The following is a 17,930-nucleotide window of genomic DNA, read 5'->3' on the forward strand; positions in this document are numbered from 1 at the left end:
CACAACCCTCTTAAACGACTTAGAATGTAGAATATAACTTGTGTAAACACATAAATTGACTTGAACTTATATTGCAGGTACAAATCTCTTTACTTCGTATTATACTACCTTAATTTTTTTTTCATTTGAAGTAATTACAATCTTAGGATATTTGGTGTTATACATAGTGTCAACCTAAAGACTAATTCATATAACCCAACATAATTAAAGGCTCAATTATTTAAGTTGAAATCAAATGAAAATACATGTCGTATAGTGGATTAGGGGGACAAGATGATATTGAAAGGAAGAAAAAGTGGATAAATTAAATAGTGTGGTGGATTGTGGAAGAAGGGGTTATTAGATGAGACTATGTGAATGAGGAAGCTCCACAGAAGATAGAGTTGACCGTTGACTTGAATTGATATAAGAGGATATACATACTACATACTCCAACAAACATGGATATGGGAGATGTTGATTTTGAGTCCCATGCATGTCCAAGCAGTACGAGAGATCCTTGAAACTTGACATGAATGGAGTACTCATAATTTTACTTCCTAAATAGATAATAATAAGAGTATAAATGATTATTTAGTCGTATTTCATCTTTATTACTCTTTATTATTCCGTTCATTTGTTTACTTTTAATTAAAGCACTCCTCACAAAGTATCAAAAAGGTAAACAAATAAACGAAACAAAGTATAAACAGATAGGGTTGTACAATAGTACCCAATCCTCTCATCCACTTATTATGTCCTTACTCCTAGTTTCTCATTTGTGAAGGCTACAACACCACCACTTATGGTAGAACTTAGAAGAGATGCAAAAGAAATGAAAAGCCTTGCCATAAATGATCCTATTTATATTACTGTAAGATTTAATCCGAGAAAACGATAAATAACAATGTCAATTATTATTACGTACAAAAAAAATGAACTAGTTAAAATAAAATTGTAATATCTACGAGTTATTTATTATTGGACGGGTCATTCATACTCCGATATAACACCGTCTTAAAGAATAATTCACAAGAGATCATACCAGATTTTGCGATCCTGAGGGAACTCGGGTAAGTGCCGAGCTTCCCCAGTAGTACAAATGACCAGCTCACCATTCTAGGATTTCTTGCTTATCAACACGTAAAGAGAGAAAGAACGGCGAAGTATAGAGAAAAAAAAGGGAAGAAACGTCGTTAAGACAATTACACAAGTCTGTCCCAAGTGTAAGTCACTAATGCTCTAAATAAGACCATCGCCAAAAAAAAATCAGTGAAATTTCACTCTTCCAACACAATAAATGAAAAAATTACAATTACACAATGCATCAACTCTATTATACAGAGACGTCTCGCCAAAGATAAATAATGTTACCTCATCATAAGAGCAAACCCGACTTGTATAAGAATTAAGATTACACCCTACAAAAAGGGGGAAGGGGTCAATTAAAGAGCACTGACCAGATGAATACTCGAAACTATTGACCTGACTAAGATATACCCACTCTTAACTTCTACCCGTGTATTTGATCAATGTACAAAGGTCGACCCGTGCTGCGCTCCATAAAGCCTTCAATCCTACACCCATACTTTCCCTCACCAAGGACCTTCAAACGCGTGGTCAACCTAAGACGGTCTTCAATCTTCGATTTCTGAGAAGCTGAAGAGTTTGGATATTCTATATACAGCAGCTGGCTATATCAAATGTCAAACTCTGGGTTCAAATTTTGATATGAGATGCGTAGAGCTAACCATACATTATCTATTAAATCCAAGCGAGGGAACCCTTGTCATTAGCAACTTGAGGACGACCTCTAGTTGGTGTAGGTGGCCGATTTACATTTAGTTCCTGCAAATATCAAAGCTAATTAATCTGACACTCAACCTTACTGATTCACCCTTCTCTGGCTTTGGAATAAGACTAAATTACGCAAAATGACTCATTAAAGTCTATGCTTTTTGTGAAGTGACGAGTGTCAATGCATTTTATACCACAGTTTGGCCCCATGGATCATTCAGAGCAACACAAATTCATGCACGAGACAGTCTCACACTAAAATATTTTAAGATCGCCAAATTATGGATATTTTCTCTATTTTAATTTTAGTTTCACATTAACAAGGCATTAACGAGACAGTCTCACGCTAAAATATTTTAAGATCGCCAAATTATGGATATTTTCTCTATTTTAATTTTAGTTTCACATTAATAAGGCATTAAATTGTAGGAGTGTAGAACCCATCTCACACATGATATGCCTCACCCGATGTTAGTGGGACAACGGCTTCCAAATTTTTTTATTAGCAGAGGGGGTAGGGTTAACCACCACCTTTACCCCGCAAGGCGCAGTGTCCATGGAGATACTGGGTAAACTTGCTCTGTACTCTATGTAACAAATAAAACGAAGAGCATATAGTAACGAGCTAAGTGTGAAACGCCAAACCTGCATCCATGTATCTTCTATATGGTGCTCTGGTGATGTTTCTGGAGATGAAATGGCTGGCGGCAGAGGATGGATGAGTTTTGGAACCACCACAAGATCCCTACCCAGCACCAGGATAGCACCTGCATTATTTGCAGTACCTAAAAATAGGCAGGTTCAATGCTTTTAACACGCTTGTTGATTTCAGAAAGTACACTTCCATAAGATTACAACCAAAGAAAATTTAGAGAGGATGGCTTGCACATACCACAGTAATTGGTGGCCGAAAATAATGTAATTAAATGCCCTTGAGCAAAGCGTTCGAAACCGTCCATGACACATTCATGTGCACGTACTATCAACTGAAGGTCATTATTGTTACAGAATTCCATAACACGATCTGGCTGCAATATAAGACAATGCTCACCAGTCAAACATTACACTAAACTACGTAAGACAATAAACAGCTTACCCAAAGAAAAGAAAACGAACATCAAACAAAGATGCCGCCACCTATTAAAACCATTGAAGACGCCAAAACCCTATGATGAGGTACGATTGCCAACTAAATCAAACCAGTCTAAATGAAAAGGAACAAGAGCATGAACATCAAGCAAAGATGCCGCCACCAATTAATAATATTGAAGACGCCAAAATCCTGTGTTGCCGTATGATCACGAACAAAGACAAACAAGTCTTAAGCAATGCATAGCTTTCTTAAACATCCTTAGATAACCAACGGCACAAAGCTCACACTGCCTCACGCCGAGAATAACCGTCACATTTATGAGAAGCAAAGAAGGAATGCAATAGAAGATGATTTAGGGAGAAAGAGAGAATACACCCCTCACTTAGATATACATGGTAGAGGGAAGAGAAAATGGAGGGAGGAGAGAAATTTCAGAGAGGTGCATCAAATAAAAAGAGAAATCCTCACATTATAACCCAATTAATCTCCAACCTCTCTCACTACCTTCCCTCCCTCGTGTTTATCCCTATCCAAGCTAACCTGCTGATTGTGGAGAGGGAATATCTCAACATCATATGCAGACTACCCCCTCCATTCCTAAAAAGCCGAAAACAAAAGAATAAAGTTTATATAAGCTCCGCTAAATAAACTACTGTGGCTGCATTTGAGACGGCATCGACATTAGCAACATACATCGCAGTGACCATCAAGCCGTGACAAACGATTTCAGATCAACTCTCAAACTTATACTACCATGAAAGTACCCAAAATAATAGATTTAAATAGAGGCAATAGCCTCGGCATGCAACTGGCATGGCGTGAGTAGAGGAGAGATAACTGGAGGGAGAACTTCTGTCTACTCGATGTTTACATGATAGTCACTCACCCCAAACGTTACTAAACCTGGACCTCTGGCATTTGGGCGAAGTCCTTCTACACTGTCATTTTCTGTTGGATCCGACCTGCACGGATTCAGATTTCTCTTATTGCCACTACAGATTATATCTGTCAAGGGATACATTTGAACAATAGAGAAAAATGGATTTAACCATAACAAATCCATGAGAACGATAGAGCCGGCGTCCATTGTAATGGGACGCTGAATGCTCTCAATCTGATCCACATGATTAATTGATCGCCCAATCCCACCATGCATACATATAATTTTCTTCTCAATAAGGGCAGCCAGGGGAAGCCAATTGAACAATCGGTTAAACCGATGCCATGCCCAGATTCCATCTCGTTCACCCTGTTCAGAAACCAAATTAACATCCTAGTATGCCTGGATATAACCATCAAGCAAATTTACAGTACTTTTATGAGCTCAATATGTATGTTTATGTAGCATACCATACGCTCAATGCATTCAATCCTGAAGCCAAAAAGAGCGTTGATATCTGCAGCTTCGTGATTCCCTCGAATCAGATGAACATTATGTGGATATTCAACCTGAAAGGAACGCAACAGATAACACATGTATAGGTAAACATCTGTTACATCCAAACGCTAAAAGATGAGTGAAAAAAGGTAAGAGAGATGACCATGAAATATCATTACCTTCAATGCAAGTAGAAGCGTAATGGTTTCCAAGCTATGTTGACCCCGGTCAACATAATCTCCTAGGAAAAGATAATCTATGTATCTGACATGTATTGTAGTAGTATCAGCATATAAGATACAAAATAGAAACCCATTCATAAAACAAAATAGCACACTAACATAGTAACATGTATGCACTTTGTATATGGTGTATAAAGAAGCAGCAGCATCTGATGGTAGATTTGACATAAAATTCATTATAAATCATCTCGATACAACCTCTTTCTGTGTTAACAAAAGAATAGGGTTACATACATACATCCTTCTCCTAACCTCGCTAGGGTGAAAACTTCTGGACAATGGGTTAATGTTGTTAAATAGGCTATTCATGCAGTTCTAGCAAGGATTACTTCTCTATAACATTACCAAATGCCTCAAATAACGTTGCCTACAGCACAGGTAAGGAGGCTGGCTAACGCAGCCTTACACTTGAAACCATAGATAGACTACTTACACATGACCCATTGTGAAAATAGCTTTGGAAACTGCATCAACCGACTGGTATATCATAATATATAAAGTGGAAAAAAATTGTTGGGGAATTTAGCTTTATTTGCTCAGCTTTTACAGTATTCCCGCTGTCCCATTGGATTCCTTACGTTTGCTCTTTGCACAAAGTCCAAGGTATGAAGCAAACGTACAAAGTTACCCTTACTTTTCCTCTTCTACTTCTTCATGGCTCACTTTGCACACGGAATTTGCAAGGGCTCTTAGGTTATGTGACAAGCTAAAGATAAGAACGGAAATGTAAAGAATTTACTTGGACACCCACAAAAAGAATACGTAAAGAAATGACTGGGACGGATCGAGTAAAACTCAGTCTGGAAGAGAATAAGCTTTTGGGTTCATTGTCCATGGAAAATAAGATTTAGTTTGGTAAATAATTAATTCCTACACGATGATAAAAATAAAAGGTCCCATACAAAGTAGCAAATATTTACTGGTTATTAATTAAATATGACTAATGAGGACACACCAGGTAGATTTCAATATCTTGTTCAACTTGATTTTGTTGAATTGCTTACACCTTTTTTTACAGTTTTAAGAGGTAATAGAATTTTGTCACAACCACTGAGTTTGTTCTTAACAAGGCCGCTTCTTGTTTTACAAAACTACATTTCAACCAGATAAAGTGAGACGCAGAAGCAAAGTCATCACTTACGATATGTCTCCAGCTGTAGATGGAGCCCCATATTCATCAAAAAGTCGCATAAGATCCCCAAATTGTCCATGCAAATCACCAAAGATTTTTATAGGAGCCCGCAGTTGAATGACACTTGGTTCACTAGCGAAAATCCGTTCAGCACTATCACAGAGTTCTGCTATATCATTGCAGTCCATGAAAAATTGGCGGCGAACAGGAGGCTTCCAGCCACGAGGCTTCAAAAGATGTGCTATAACCTGCGACATAAGGCAGTGGTATGATATCTAAAACTTTTGGAGAGTAAAATCCAATACAATTTCAAGGCACAACCAAATATATAGGGAGTATTATAGTGCCCATCGTGTTACTGTATTAGAACTGCAAAGTAAGAATAATACTGAAATTCCAAGCATATGCAAAGAGGAGCAATGTCCAAGCATAAAACAAAACTGTAAATATTGAATAAATTCCAAGCAGCATAGAGCTTTCAAAAAATCAAAAGTCAGGTTCATTCTGTGTGAAATGAACCAAAAGGAAATTCAAGATGCAGTGTGCTGTCAATAAGATGATGAGATGTACGCCAAATACAGGATTCATGGTAGGTAATTGCTGAAATACATTCTCGACACTACAACATCAAGATAAGATCTACAGACCTTTTTTGGAATACTACTGATCGACATCTGCCGATCTAACAGTTTCCTAGCTGCCGTAGCATTTTCTGGTGTTCCATAACTGACACGCCGGCCTTCATTCTCAAACTGGTCAATAGAAAATGATCTGGCCATGCCACCTAACGCACCACCGCTTTCTGCAGCTACAACAACCTGCAAATGCAAGAAGAATATAAAACAGTAAGTCATGCACACAGCTCTGTCGAAGTAGGGGGGAAAAAAATATTCGACAGCCGCCCCAAACTATGTTGGGACCAAGGCTTCGTTGTTGTTGCTGTTGTTAAGTACCAACTCCTAAAATAATCTAGTTCAGCTATTGAACTCCATAAAGAACATGTGTAGGAAGTTCTCATATTCTGGCAATCAAGGTAATTGTCAGACTAGTACGGGTTTAAAACTTGTGGATCACAACTACCCTCTCTTTTTTTCTAAGCCTTACCATTTTGTCGTTAACTTTGAGACCTCACAATCTGACCAAAAACCTACGGTCAAGAAGACTAATAAGAGTTTTTCTCTTTAAATCCTAAGTAACGTCTATATGCCTAGCGCTACAGATTGCTGCATTTGACCCAGAATACATTATTTAATGCTAAGCAGAAGATTCTACTAACAGCTCGGTGATGGAGCCGGACCCCAGGAGGCGGGGTACTGAGCTGTGCAGAAGCATCAGGCTTGATCATACTTGGTATTTGCTTCCCACTAGATTCGGCCTCAAAACCACGGTCCCTATCAGGCACTTCTACTTCACCATTAACTTGCCGAGCTTTAGCAGCAGCTAATGTAGAAATGATAGCCTCTGCCTCTGCTGCTGATGCTTCAACCAAATACTCAACCCCTTTACTGAGCCTCCTGCAACTACTTCATATTGTCAGTTCTCTTCATTTGCAAGTATAAACGTTGCAACACTGATGTAATGCGGACTTATCGCTGTATATTCGACAAAAAACTGACCGTGTTCCTTGCATCATGGCATTTTCATGGCTTATATCAGTGTACATATCACCATTTACTGGAGGAGCAACAGGGTTTCCAAGCACAACCGCACCATCTGAAACTGCCTCGGAATCACTCTCTCCTGTTCTGTCGTCAGCAAAACTATATCTTCCTAGTGGTGTGTTGGAAGCAGCTGCTGCTGCCGCATGTGAAGCTGCAGTTGTGGTTTCAGCAGCTGCAAGATCTTCAGCTACTAGTAAACCATCAAGAAGCACCCCTGCATCAATCAATCTTTAAGTTACTTATACATTAAAGGCATGCAGCTTCCACCATCCCACCTCACAAAAGGGTATAAACTTTCCAAGATCTTTTCCCATGAATTGTTTTCATTCCAATCTGCTGCTGTTACTTTCTTACCAGTTCTATTCATAGCTTTAGTATTTTAGTTCAGTTTTATGTTAACTGATTAGATACAATAAGCCACATCGGATGCGCGATACGCTCTTAAATAGTATTCGATATCTAGACATCAAGTTAGCATCATTATCGAATATGTTGGAAATAGCCTGGAATACATTTGCAACTCACCAGGGTTCTGGCGAATTCGGTAACACAGCCAATCACTACAATATTTTGACACAAAAAAGCTGACATATATCGACTCTGCAACACTTAAAACCTCAACATAGATTTTCATATAGGTCCCAATATTAGAGTAAATTTAGTAAAATCTACAAGTTTAGCGAGCAAGAACGAAAATTCAAGTTCAGCTCTATAAAAAGTACAATTCAGCCCGATCAGTAATTTCTGTCTGTTTGATCCTGACGCATATAAGCTAACATTCATTTGAAGAGCAACAGAGCACTAATATAGTTTAATAAATAATGTCTCACCACCACGTAAACCGCCATAAATGAATATCAAGTCGCCTACTGCAGCAGCTGCGTGTCTGCACCGCCTTGTTAACTCAACTGAAGCGTCTCCACCAGAAGCATCAGCACTGTAACGACCCGTCCTTGGGGTAGTGACCACTGATTTTGTATCACACCAAACTCCTGCTGCGGTATCCAATACTGCAATGGAAAAAAATGCACCTGTTTTAATGAGGGAACAAAACAGTACCAAAATTGAAAGGGTAGGCGAAACAATCGGTTGATGAAAGCACAGAAGACACATGGACGACAACGCAATTCATAATTTCTAACAGAAACATGGACAATTGCCAAAATCAAGTAATTTCGGCAAATAAGACAAAGAGGACAATGCAGCTTTATGTCTTCCACAGCTTAAACTAATAAGAGAGTGAAAGATTCACAAACAACATATGGTTTAGAACTTACCCTCTTTAATCAGAAACAAAACAACATACGGGAAAAAGCTTTAGACATGACCACGCACTTAAATGACCACTCGTAAATAAATAACACGATTGAGACCTAACAACCCTCACTCATCAAAAGCAACGCAATAATTTTAAACCACAGTAAACTACCAACTACGATAAAATGTACCTGCTACGCTGGATGAATCTTCCACCATACGCCCTCCACCAAGTGCACCACCGGAAACATGCAGCCGTGCATTGACAAATACCTGTAATAACTGTTGTTAAAAACTGGTTGCGCACATAATTAGATCCTCTGTTGATGATGAAACCCACCGCAGCATGTTGATATCTAGACGACGGTGAAACTCCAGGAGCTATTGCCCATTCCCACCTGCCATCTCTATGCTTAGCAAGACCATACGCACTTGCCAATGGCTGTACAAAACATGGAAACAAAAAATCAACAACAACAACACCAGAGCCTTAATCCCAAAATGATTTGGGGTCGGCTGACATGAATCATCCTTTAGAACCGTGCATGGGTGAACGCACACCTCAAAATGCGAACAAAATAGAAAAGGAAAAATGAAAAACAAAAGGGAGAGTGAAACATAATACAAAAGTCAAGGTAAACTTATAGGTTTTAAAATCGAAGTCCGGATTTCTTTTATAAAAACTTAAAATTTAAATCGAGAATAAAGATTTGAAAACCAAAGTAAAATTTAAGGGTCCGCAATACCTTAAAAGTGAATCAAGTAAAAATATATAAGAAAGTTGTTGGTAAAAAAGGTGTAATAAAGAAGAGAAGAACAAATAATTTTTTTTTTAAATTAAATAAAAACCCTAAATATGTCAAATAACAACAAATACTAAAAATCCACATATATCCTTTCCCTCCATTGTGCCCTCTCCGTCACCATTCTCTCCTCAAGCCCAAGAAATCTCATATTGTGCTCTATCACTCTCAACCATGTCTCTCTCGGTCTCCCACTCTCCCTCTACCCCTAGGAACCTTTTCTATTCTCCAAGTCTCCAGTTAGTTGGTGCGTCCATAGGTCTCCTTCTGATTTGGCCAAACCATCTTAGTCAACACTTTAAGAAGTATGATGCCTCAAATGAAATACTCCTTCAACTAGTGTTTTACGAAACATGATTTACCCAAACCAGCCAGAATAGCGTTTGACACAAACGTATCGAAAACGCATAAATACAGCTTTCACCCTCAAATAATTATAAAAGATCCACAACCATTTAGAAGCGTTTACCAATTTCAGAAGGACTAATAAAACAATAGCAAAGCCTAATGCGTCGGATAAAACAACAGGACATGTGATGTGATTATATGCAAGAAAAGGAATTCATGCAAAAAAAGTTGTATCTACAAGTTGAGTAAGATTTGCAATATTTGAAGCTAGCCTAGTTTAAGCCTTTTAAGGGGTCGTTTGGTTCAACAAGGCGGAATGGAATGGAATGGAGTTTGATAGTATGGGGGTATGGGGCTCTAAATCCATACTTGCTTAATGTTGTTCGGTTCACTATAAATTTGTATAAGGGGGAATGGAGTTTGATTTCGAGGGAGGGGGGTAGGTATGGGACTCCAAGGGGTTGGGGTGGAATTAGAATCCACTAGGATTCTAACTCCATTCCAAAATGCCCCAACCAAACACTAGAATGACTCAAATCTATTCCATTCCATTCCAACACCCCCAACCAAACACCCCCTAAGAGAAACTGGTTATAGAAGACAGAAGGTCATATGCAAGCATCACATTCTTACATAAATTATTATTCCTCCACATATTAGAGAATCACATGTTTTGATCTTCACTGAGAAAAAAAAAAAAGAGATCATATGAACTTTCTGTTGCATTCGGCTATTGCAGCCTAATCCCATTAAATGAAGCCAATATCGCCTTAAAAAGCGACAAGATGTGGTCGATGTGATCTTCAAATACTTTATAAAACACGGTTTCGGAGTGGGCTGTAGATTTAATACTATGCCAAAGAGTGGTGATAAGAAGAAACATAAACCAGCTCTGAAGTTTCAGCTCACCACACTGTTTGCGTCCCTCCCTCCACAGAGTAGAAGAAGACCATCAGAACGTGCACTTGCGGTTGCATACCTGACCAATGTTAGGACAGACCCATGTCAACACAGAAGTCTCCACAGACCAAAGTAAACAGCAACGAATAGTTAGACAAAACAAGAGAGTATCGCAGTAACTCTGTACGGCTCAGCATAATAGAAGTAAAATGATATGGATTGAACAACAGATAATTAAGCCTAAGAAAACAAGAGTTCTGTGCTGCATCGCGTTAGGACAAAAAATCAGCAAGTTGCCAAGCATCTGGCAATTGAGTCTACAATGACATTATAGCTGATTTAATTCGTACAATTTCCAGACATCCAAAGGCAGATTGCCATATTGCTACACTAGAAATATAAATCTCTGCAATGTAGGCTGCGAAAAATGTTGCTTATTTAGATATGATGCTAGAGCAGAAGAGATATGATGCTAGAGCAGAAGAATAAATCAATATCCTTCTCCAGTAACCTGTTCTTTTCTACTTTTATACTATCATCCTTGCTAAGAATAGAAAGATCAAAACTTAAATCAGGACAAAAGTAGAAACAGGGAGCCAGCTTCATAATGAAAAACGAGATAAAATTAAGTGTTTCTTCATATATCTTGGCAACATAGCGGCAAAAAGAAGAAAAATGTTTCAAGATTAATTGAAGATTCAAAAATGCCTTATTTCTGACATCTTTGCGATACAATTTCTTTTCTAAAACCTTTTAGGACTGAAGTACTTAACCATTGTTGTTTCCAAAAGAGGCTCATAACAGATAATTAGAGGTTCATATTTACCTATATCCTTCATTTTACATAGAATATAACTGCTACAAAACAATTTGACAAAAAATGGAACGCACATACTAGACAAGGACCAATCAGTGACCAAGACACTTTAACACCCTCTCTGAAAGAAGAAAGTGTGAAGCAATCTATCAGCAACTATTAAATTAGGACTCTGAAAATGTTTCTGCAATTCTTATAAGAAATGTACCAGCCTGATGAAAAGAGATGAATAATAAAAACAAGAGTCAATTAACAATTACTCCCTTTTACATACCAGTTTTTTAAAATAACTCCCTTTTATAATTTTTTTAATTACTCTTAGATGCACTTTTATCGAAAATTGTTTCAAAACTCCAAATTAGGTGACTTATTTCGTGTGTTTTTGAACTTATTTTTCAGTTATACCTTTCAAAGTACAAGTTGGCTAAGCCACAAACTTAATAAGGTCATAAATAGACGGAATAAGTGACTTAAGTTGGAGTTTGAAGCAATTTTTGACAAAAATGCATCTTAAGGGAGTAATTTTAAAAAAAAATTATAAAAGGGAGTTATTTTAGAAAACTAGTATGTAAAAGGGAGTAATTTCTAATTTACTCTAAAACAATAACATAACATGCAACGGACTTCATCAGAATGCAGAGGGATCTTACATGCATGGAGGTGGGCCTTCACCTTCAGGTTCCAATTTCCTCCATTCATAAGGTTTTGCTGCAGTATCCAGTGCCCAAACATCAGCCAAAGGCCGCTTTCCTACAGAACCAACCATTTTGACATCCATCCATATCAGGTTACAGCAATCACTTGACATAGAGCACGTTAAACGAACACCTCAAAGAAAAACAAACAATAGTTAATAAACTCACCATCATTACCGCCAATGCACATAAGGTATCTTTGTCCCACAAGGGCCATTACATGCCCATAACGTGGACCAGGCCCAGGGCCTTGAACAACCACCCTATTTAAGTGATAACAAAGTTAGTTATATAAGATACCAACATTTCTGGGCCAAACAAGCAAAAACCCCCCATATCAACCACCTAACCCACAACGAAAAAGTAAAAATGTTTATCCCCTTAGAAAAATAAAATTAATAGTAAATACCGAAGGCAGCAAACCTATGCCATCGTGGTTTTTGCTGTGTAAGGTCAAGAACATGTAGGTCCTCAGCAGACAAACCAGCAGGACCAATCCCACCCTGTTAGATGCTGTCACAGTCAGTATTCACACATTGACTGTATCAGTGAATAGCAGACATCGTCATATTGATTCAAGCTGCTACAATCACCAACCTGAATAACCACCATGGTACCAACAGCAGTGGCGACATGAGCTGCTCTTGGTGTGGGAGGCTCCCCGATTGGAGTAACCCTACAGATTGGTTCATACAATCGCTCCTATCTCATTTTCTTTTCCAATAAGTAATCAAACAACCAGCAGTCAACGAAGGTTATTTTAAAAGAGAATTTAGGGAACTTAGCTTACCTAGACCATTTATTTGTTAACACATCATAACAGTGAATATCAGCTGTGGCACCTGCAAGCCCTGCAATAGAAAGAAATGCAAGTTCAATCACAATAGACTCTCAATAACAACTTCTGATGTTAAGCCGTTAAGGTCAACTAGGGTTGTCATACACTTTCAGAAAGCCCTGTGCTAAAATGGGAAAACTAGGCCCTAAAATACGTAAAAGTACCGATGCTAGAATAACTAGACGTCGTAATTTAATTTTAAGCATATCCAACCACTACATATTACGAGTTCAAAAAACAATAAAATCTCGGCCATATTGAGACTGATATTCTCAAAATGCACATAATTTTATCATAGATAGAATTTTATTGATTAATGATGTATGTGTCATTGTTTCATACAAGGCCTATATGGGTATTATTACAACTAATTCAAATCCCTATTATTTTATTTTAGAATACATTGTGAAACTATAAAACAATATTTAACAGAAAAAATCATCAAAATACTAACACGACAGAGATAAACATCAAAAACATGGGTGGGAATAAAAGCAACGCAGAAAATAGCTAGTCAATCCCAGGACGGATCATCCGCGGCGAGCACCAATGACCATTGTGCTACGCAACGCATTACTGTCAGCTAGAGGCACTATACAATGCATGTAATTCTGGACAGCGATGACTCCTCCAAACTGGAGGACCATTCCCTCACTCAAGACTACCAACAAAAGAAAAGCACACACAGATCAAAAATGCAAAATTTACACAAATAAACGAAAGATAATAGGGTTATCAACCCCTTACCAGCGCCACGGCGTAAATATTACAACCAATTTAGTCAAGGAGTGGAACTGCAACCACTGGTCAATAGACTCTAGAATCCTTATCAGTAGAACACCCTAAGTGCTAAAATACTCAATTTTGGAAAAAGAATCACAATCTTTGGTGTATAACGAAATTAATTCATTCAATGAGTCAAAGCGTCACAATGGCTACAAGCCTACAACTACCACTTTCGTCCAGTCCCTAACATCGAAACTAACCTCACCGCAAGATTATTCGTAGAACTACACACGTATTTAAGCAACTTCATTATCGCAACCAAAACCCGTATACAGCAGTAAGAGTAACAAAACCACAGTACCCCAGTACAGTAGCAAGAATAACAAAACTGCAGTCAATTTACTCAATTTTTAGAAACAAAAACCCACTAGAAATCACCTTTTTGAGCATGAACAAATAACAAGTAACAACTCTAAAGGTCTAATCTTACTACCTACATGAAATCGTTAAAACGGAGAAAGCTCTCACTCAACCAACAAAAATATCCTAAAAGACCCCAAGATACAATCTTTATTACTCCGTACATGACCGTAAAACAAAGAGCAACCAGAGGTTCACTTCACTAATTGAATTTGTATGCCACAATAAAAAAATCCAAAAACCCTGTTCCCCAATTTCAGCTAACACCCTTTCAAATAACCTTTATCCAGCCTCAATAACTCCATTAACACACGCTAACTAACAATTAAACTTCATCAAACCAACAAGAAAATCCTAAAGATCCAATATTTATATAATTCGGCTAACAGCATTTCTCAAATAAGCTTTATCCAACCTCAATGTCTCCAAGTTTCATCAAACCAGCAACAAAAACCCAAAAGATTCAATCTTTATACAATTCCTAAACAAACAACAACCCAAAGCCACAAACTTCACTAATTCCACACATTTCTTGACAAAAACCAAAAAAACCCAAATACTTGTATAGAGCAGCTTTGCACAAGTATACAGTAAAACCGTTTCTTTGACAACTACTTATACACTAATATGGGCATGATTTTCTCGTAACTTAGACCCATTTCACACAACTTTTGCATACCTCACACAAGACTAATCGAAGAAAAAGTCCCATTTCATCCTAAAGATAATCTTTAAAAAATTCCTACACAAAGAACAACCCCAAAGCCACAAGCTTCACTAATTCCACAAATTCTTAACCAGATTTTATACACGTATACCATAAAACGGGTTCCTTGATAACTACTCTTAACTAATATGGGCATGATTTTTCTCGTGATTTGGACACATTTCACAGAATTTTATCGCAAATCCGCCTCCTGACTAGTAAAAAAAAAAGAAAAAAAACTTCGCTATTTGATTTTCTGTACCCACAAGAATAACAAAAAAACGAGTCCATATACGACAACAAAGCCTTACTCCTGACTAGTAGAAAGCCACATCATTCACAAAACTAATCCAAAACACAAACCAACCCCTACTTTGATATCCTCTTCTACAAAGTAAACATTATAAAAGGGTTTTGAACAGTAAATAAACCTACAACAAACAAAAAATCCTAGCAAAAAGCAGAAATGTGAACAAATGAGGAAGTAACAAATGCTAGCACTTCAAAATTCATCAAAGAGTTGAAACATCATAATACCTATATTTACCAACTCCGTTCAGTTCCTAAGATCTATATAAAACTGAACACTAGATTACTCTAATAAATAATAACATTAATGCACTTACTTATTTATAACAAAATTCTTGTACATCAACAATAATAGAAATAACCCAGTGAATATCCGGCAGCAAAGCCTTGATCTTGACTAGTAGAAAGCTTGCATCAGTCACAAAACAATTCCCAAACACAAACCAACCCTAATTTCGATTTCCTCTTCTACAAACTACACATCAAAACTAGGGTTTTCAACAGCATTTAAACCTACAACAACCCGAAATCTTAGCAGGGGAAAAAAACGGAAATGTGAGCAAATAAGCAAGTATAATGTACTAATACCAGCACTTCTAAATTCATCCAAGAGCCGTAACATCATAATAGTTAGGACTATCAATTCCGACCAGTTCCTAAGATCTAAAGTGTGCAGGCCAGATTACTCAAAGAACAAAATAATATTTATGCAACTTCCTCATTTACACCAAAATTCCTGTGCAGCAACAAGAATAGCAATAAACCACTTGATATCCGAATAAACCACTTGATATCTGGACAACACAGCCTTACTCCTGACTTCCTGATTAGTAGAAACCCAGCATCAGTCACAAAACAAAAACCAATCCTAACCTCCATTTCCTCTTCTACAAACTATACATCAAAACTAAGGTCTTGAACAGCAACTAAACCTAAAAGAAACTAAAATCATAGCAAAAATCAGAAATACAAAAAAATGAGCAAGTATAACGTACTCATGCCAACACTTCTAAATTCATCCAAGTGTAGAAACACCATAATAACTAAAACTACCAATTCCGTCCAGTTCCTAAGATCTAAATTGAACTGAACACTAGATTACCCATGCAACTTCCTTATTTACATCAAAGATCCTGTACAGCAATAAGAATAGCAATTAACCACTCGATATCACGACAACACAGCCTTATTCCTGACTAGTAGAAACCCTGCATCAGTCACAAAATAAATCCAAGACATAAACACAAACCAACCCAAACATCGATTTCCTCTTCTACAAACTACACATTAAAACTACGGTTTTGAACAGCAACTAAAAGCATATTCATTCAACTTCACTGTCTAACCAAACCCGAAATCCAGTAGAATTACTCTTCTATAAACTAGTTGCGTTATTCCTAACAAGTAGAAATGTTGCATCATTCACAAAACATCACAAAACAAAACAAATCCAATACACAAACCAACCCTAACTTCGATTTCCGTCCACAAACTACACATCAAAATTAGGGTTTTGAATAGCACTTAAACCTAAAAGCCAAAATCCAACCAAAATAACAGAAATACGATCAAATAAGCAATAAGCAAGTTTCGTACTAATGCCAGCACTTCCAGCAGACGACGGAGTCCCAGCAGCCCCAGAATTCCCTTCAAGAGCGGTAGCCCCACCGAAAAGAATCAACCTCGGTCCAATATAACCACTACTACCTTCCTCGCCAACTGCCGGTACCGCCGTCAATGTATGCCCACACCGCGGCCCTGGACCGTCCTCCTCCTTCTCTATCACCGCATTCACCACCGTATACGGCGGCGCACACCTCGGCCCCAACCCCACTTCCCCCACCGCCGGAGAAGACGAAAATGAATTTGTCGTTGTAGTCGTAGTTGTCGTAGTCGAAGTAGAATCTTGCTCCTTCTCCAATGATGAAGTTGAAGAATCAAGCTCCATCTTCAAGAGTCCTCTGATATTAAAACTATAAACAAATTTCGAAAAATAAAATTACCGCCGAAGATCGCCGATTTGATAATCATGCATTGCGAATCAGTGTAAATTCACTGATTTACATTCAAAATCATAACCGAATTTGAATAATTTAATGTAGAAAAGATTGCGGAAACCCTAGGTTAGATCGTTGGTTGATTATTTCCCAAATTTGATTGAAATTAGGGCAAAAAAATTGACGAAATTTGAAGAGAGAGAAATAATAATCAATCATATAAGCGCAGTTTATCCCTCTTTTTATTTTCTCTCTCTTCGACAATGAATTTTTGGAGCAAAAAATCTGGGGGTGTGTCTTTGTTTCCCCTGTAAATCTATGTGTGAATGTGTCGCCGTTTTTTTTTTTCCTTGACAATGATTTTTTTTTTCTCCGGCTAGCTGTTTATCTATTAGTAAGAGCACTCGCAACGGTAAGGAGTTATACAATGTTGTCGACCATGAACGTGTTTAATGCGCACACAGCAAAAAGAAAAAAAAAACTTTGCAAGCTATTGCCTATGTTAGTTATTGGTTAAAATTGGTTTGTAATGTGAGATTGTGAGATGATTCTTTTACTTCTTTTTGGGTAATAAACAAGTTTTTAGTTAATGATGTTGACGCTACTCTAACCCAACTCGTCATACTCATCTTTATTTTTAATTTTCTTTTCTTTTTTTTACGGCATTGAGCGTGCAGGCCCCAACTCTCTCTACTCTGAACCAAGCCTAGAGGTCTCATGGGTTGAAGCGGGTGCAAAAGAACATGGGTTGCCTAGACGGCCCGTGCAGTTGGCCAGGTCTAGCGTTTGGTGAGATATTAATAATTGCGTACCGTTGGTGTAGCATTGGAGA

The 17,930-nt window shown here is 37.7% G+C and overlaps 1 protein-coding gene across 2 annotated transcripts; it reads right to left on the bottom strand.

Annotated features, from left to right (window-relative positions):
• Nucleotides 1-1,242: 1,242 nt before the first annotated feature.
• LOC141622852 (serine/threonine-protein phosphatase BSL3-like) lies at nt 1,243-17,490 on the bottom strand. 2 transcript variants are annotated; one of them, XM_074438871.1, is made up of 21 exons: nt 16,698-17,490; nt 12,893-12,953; nt 12,700-12,778; nt 12,526-12,605; nt 12,271-12,365; nt 12,058-12,157; nt 10,600-10,669; nt 8,880-8,981; nt 8,731-8,812; nt 8,113-8,292; nt 7,238-7,496; nt 6,898-7,135; nt 6,269-6,439; nt 5,631-5,869; nt 4,427-4,511; nt 4,220-4,318; nt 3,919-4,118; nt 3,756-3,831; nt 2,669-2,804; nt 2,422-2,561; nt 1,243-1,827 (listed from the first exon to the last, which is right to left on the bottom strand). In XM_074438871.1, exons 1-21 carry the CDS (start codon nt 17,047-17,049, stop codon nt 1,744-1,746), a joined length of 2,928 nt encoding a protein of 975 aa, XP_074294972.1. In that variant the 5' UTR covers nt 17,050-17,490; the 3' UTR covers nt 1,243-1,743. The 2 variants fall into 2 exon arrangements, with proteins under 2 accessions (XP_074294972.1, XP_074294971.1); XM_074438870.1 differs by having other exon boundaries at nt 6,898-7,141; nt 16,698-17,488.
• Between the last annotated feature and the right edge of the window lie 440 nt (nt 17,491-17,930).

The sequence above is a fragment of the Silene latifolia genome, chromosome X (assembly GCF_048544455.1).
Source record: "Silene latifolia isolate original U9 population chromosome X, ASM4854445v1, whole genome shotgun sequence".
Taxonomy (NCBI): domain Eukaryota; kingdom Viridiplantae; phylum Streptophyta; class Magnoliopsida; order Caryophyllales; family Caryophyllaceae; genus Silene; species Silene latifolia.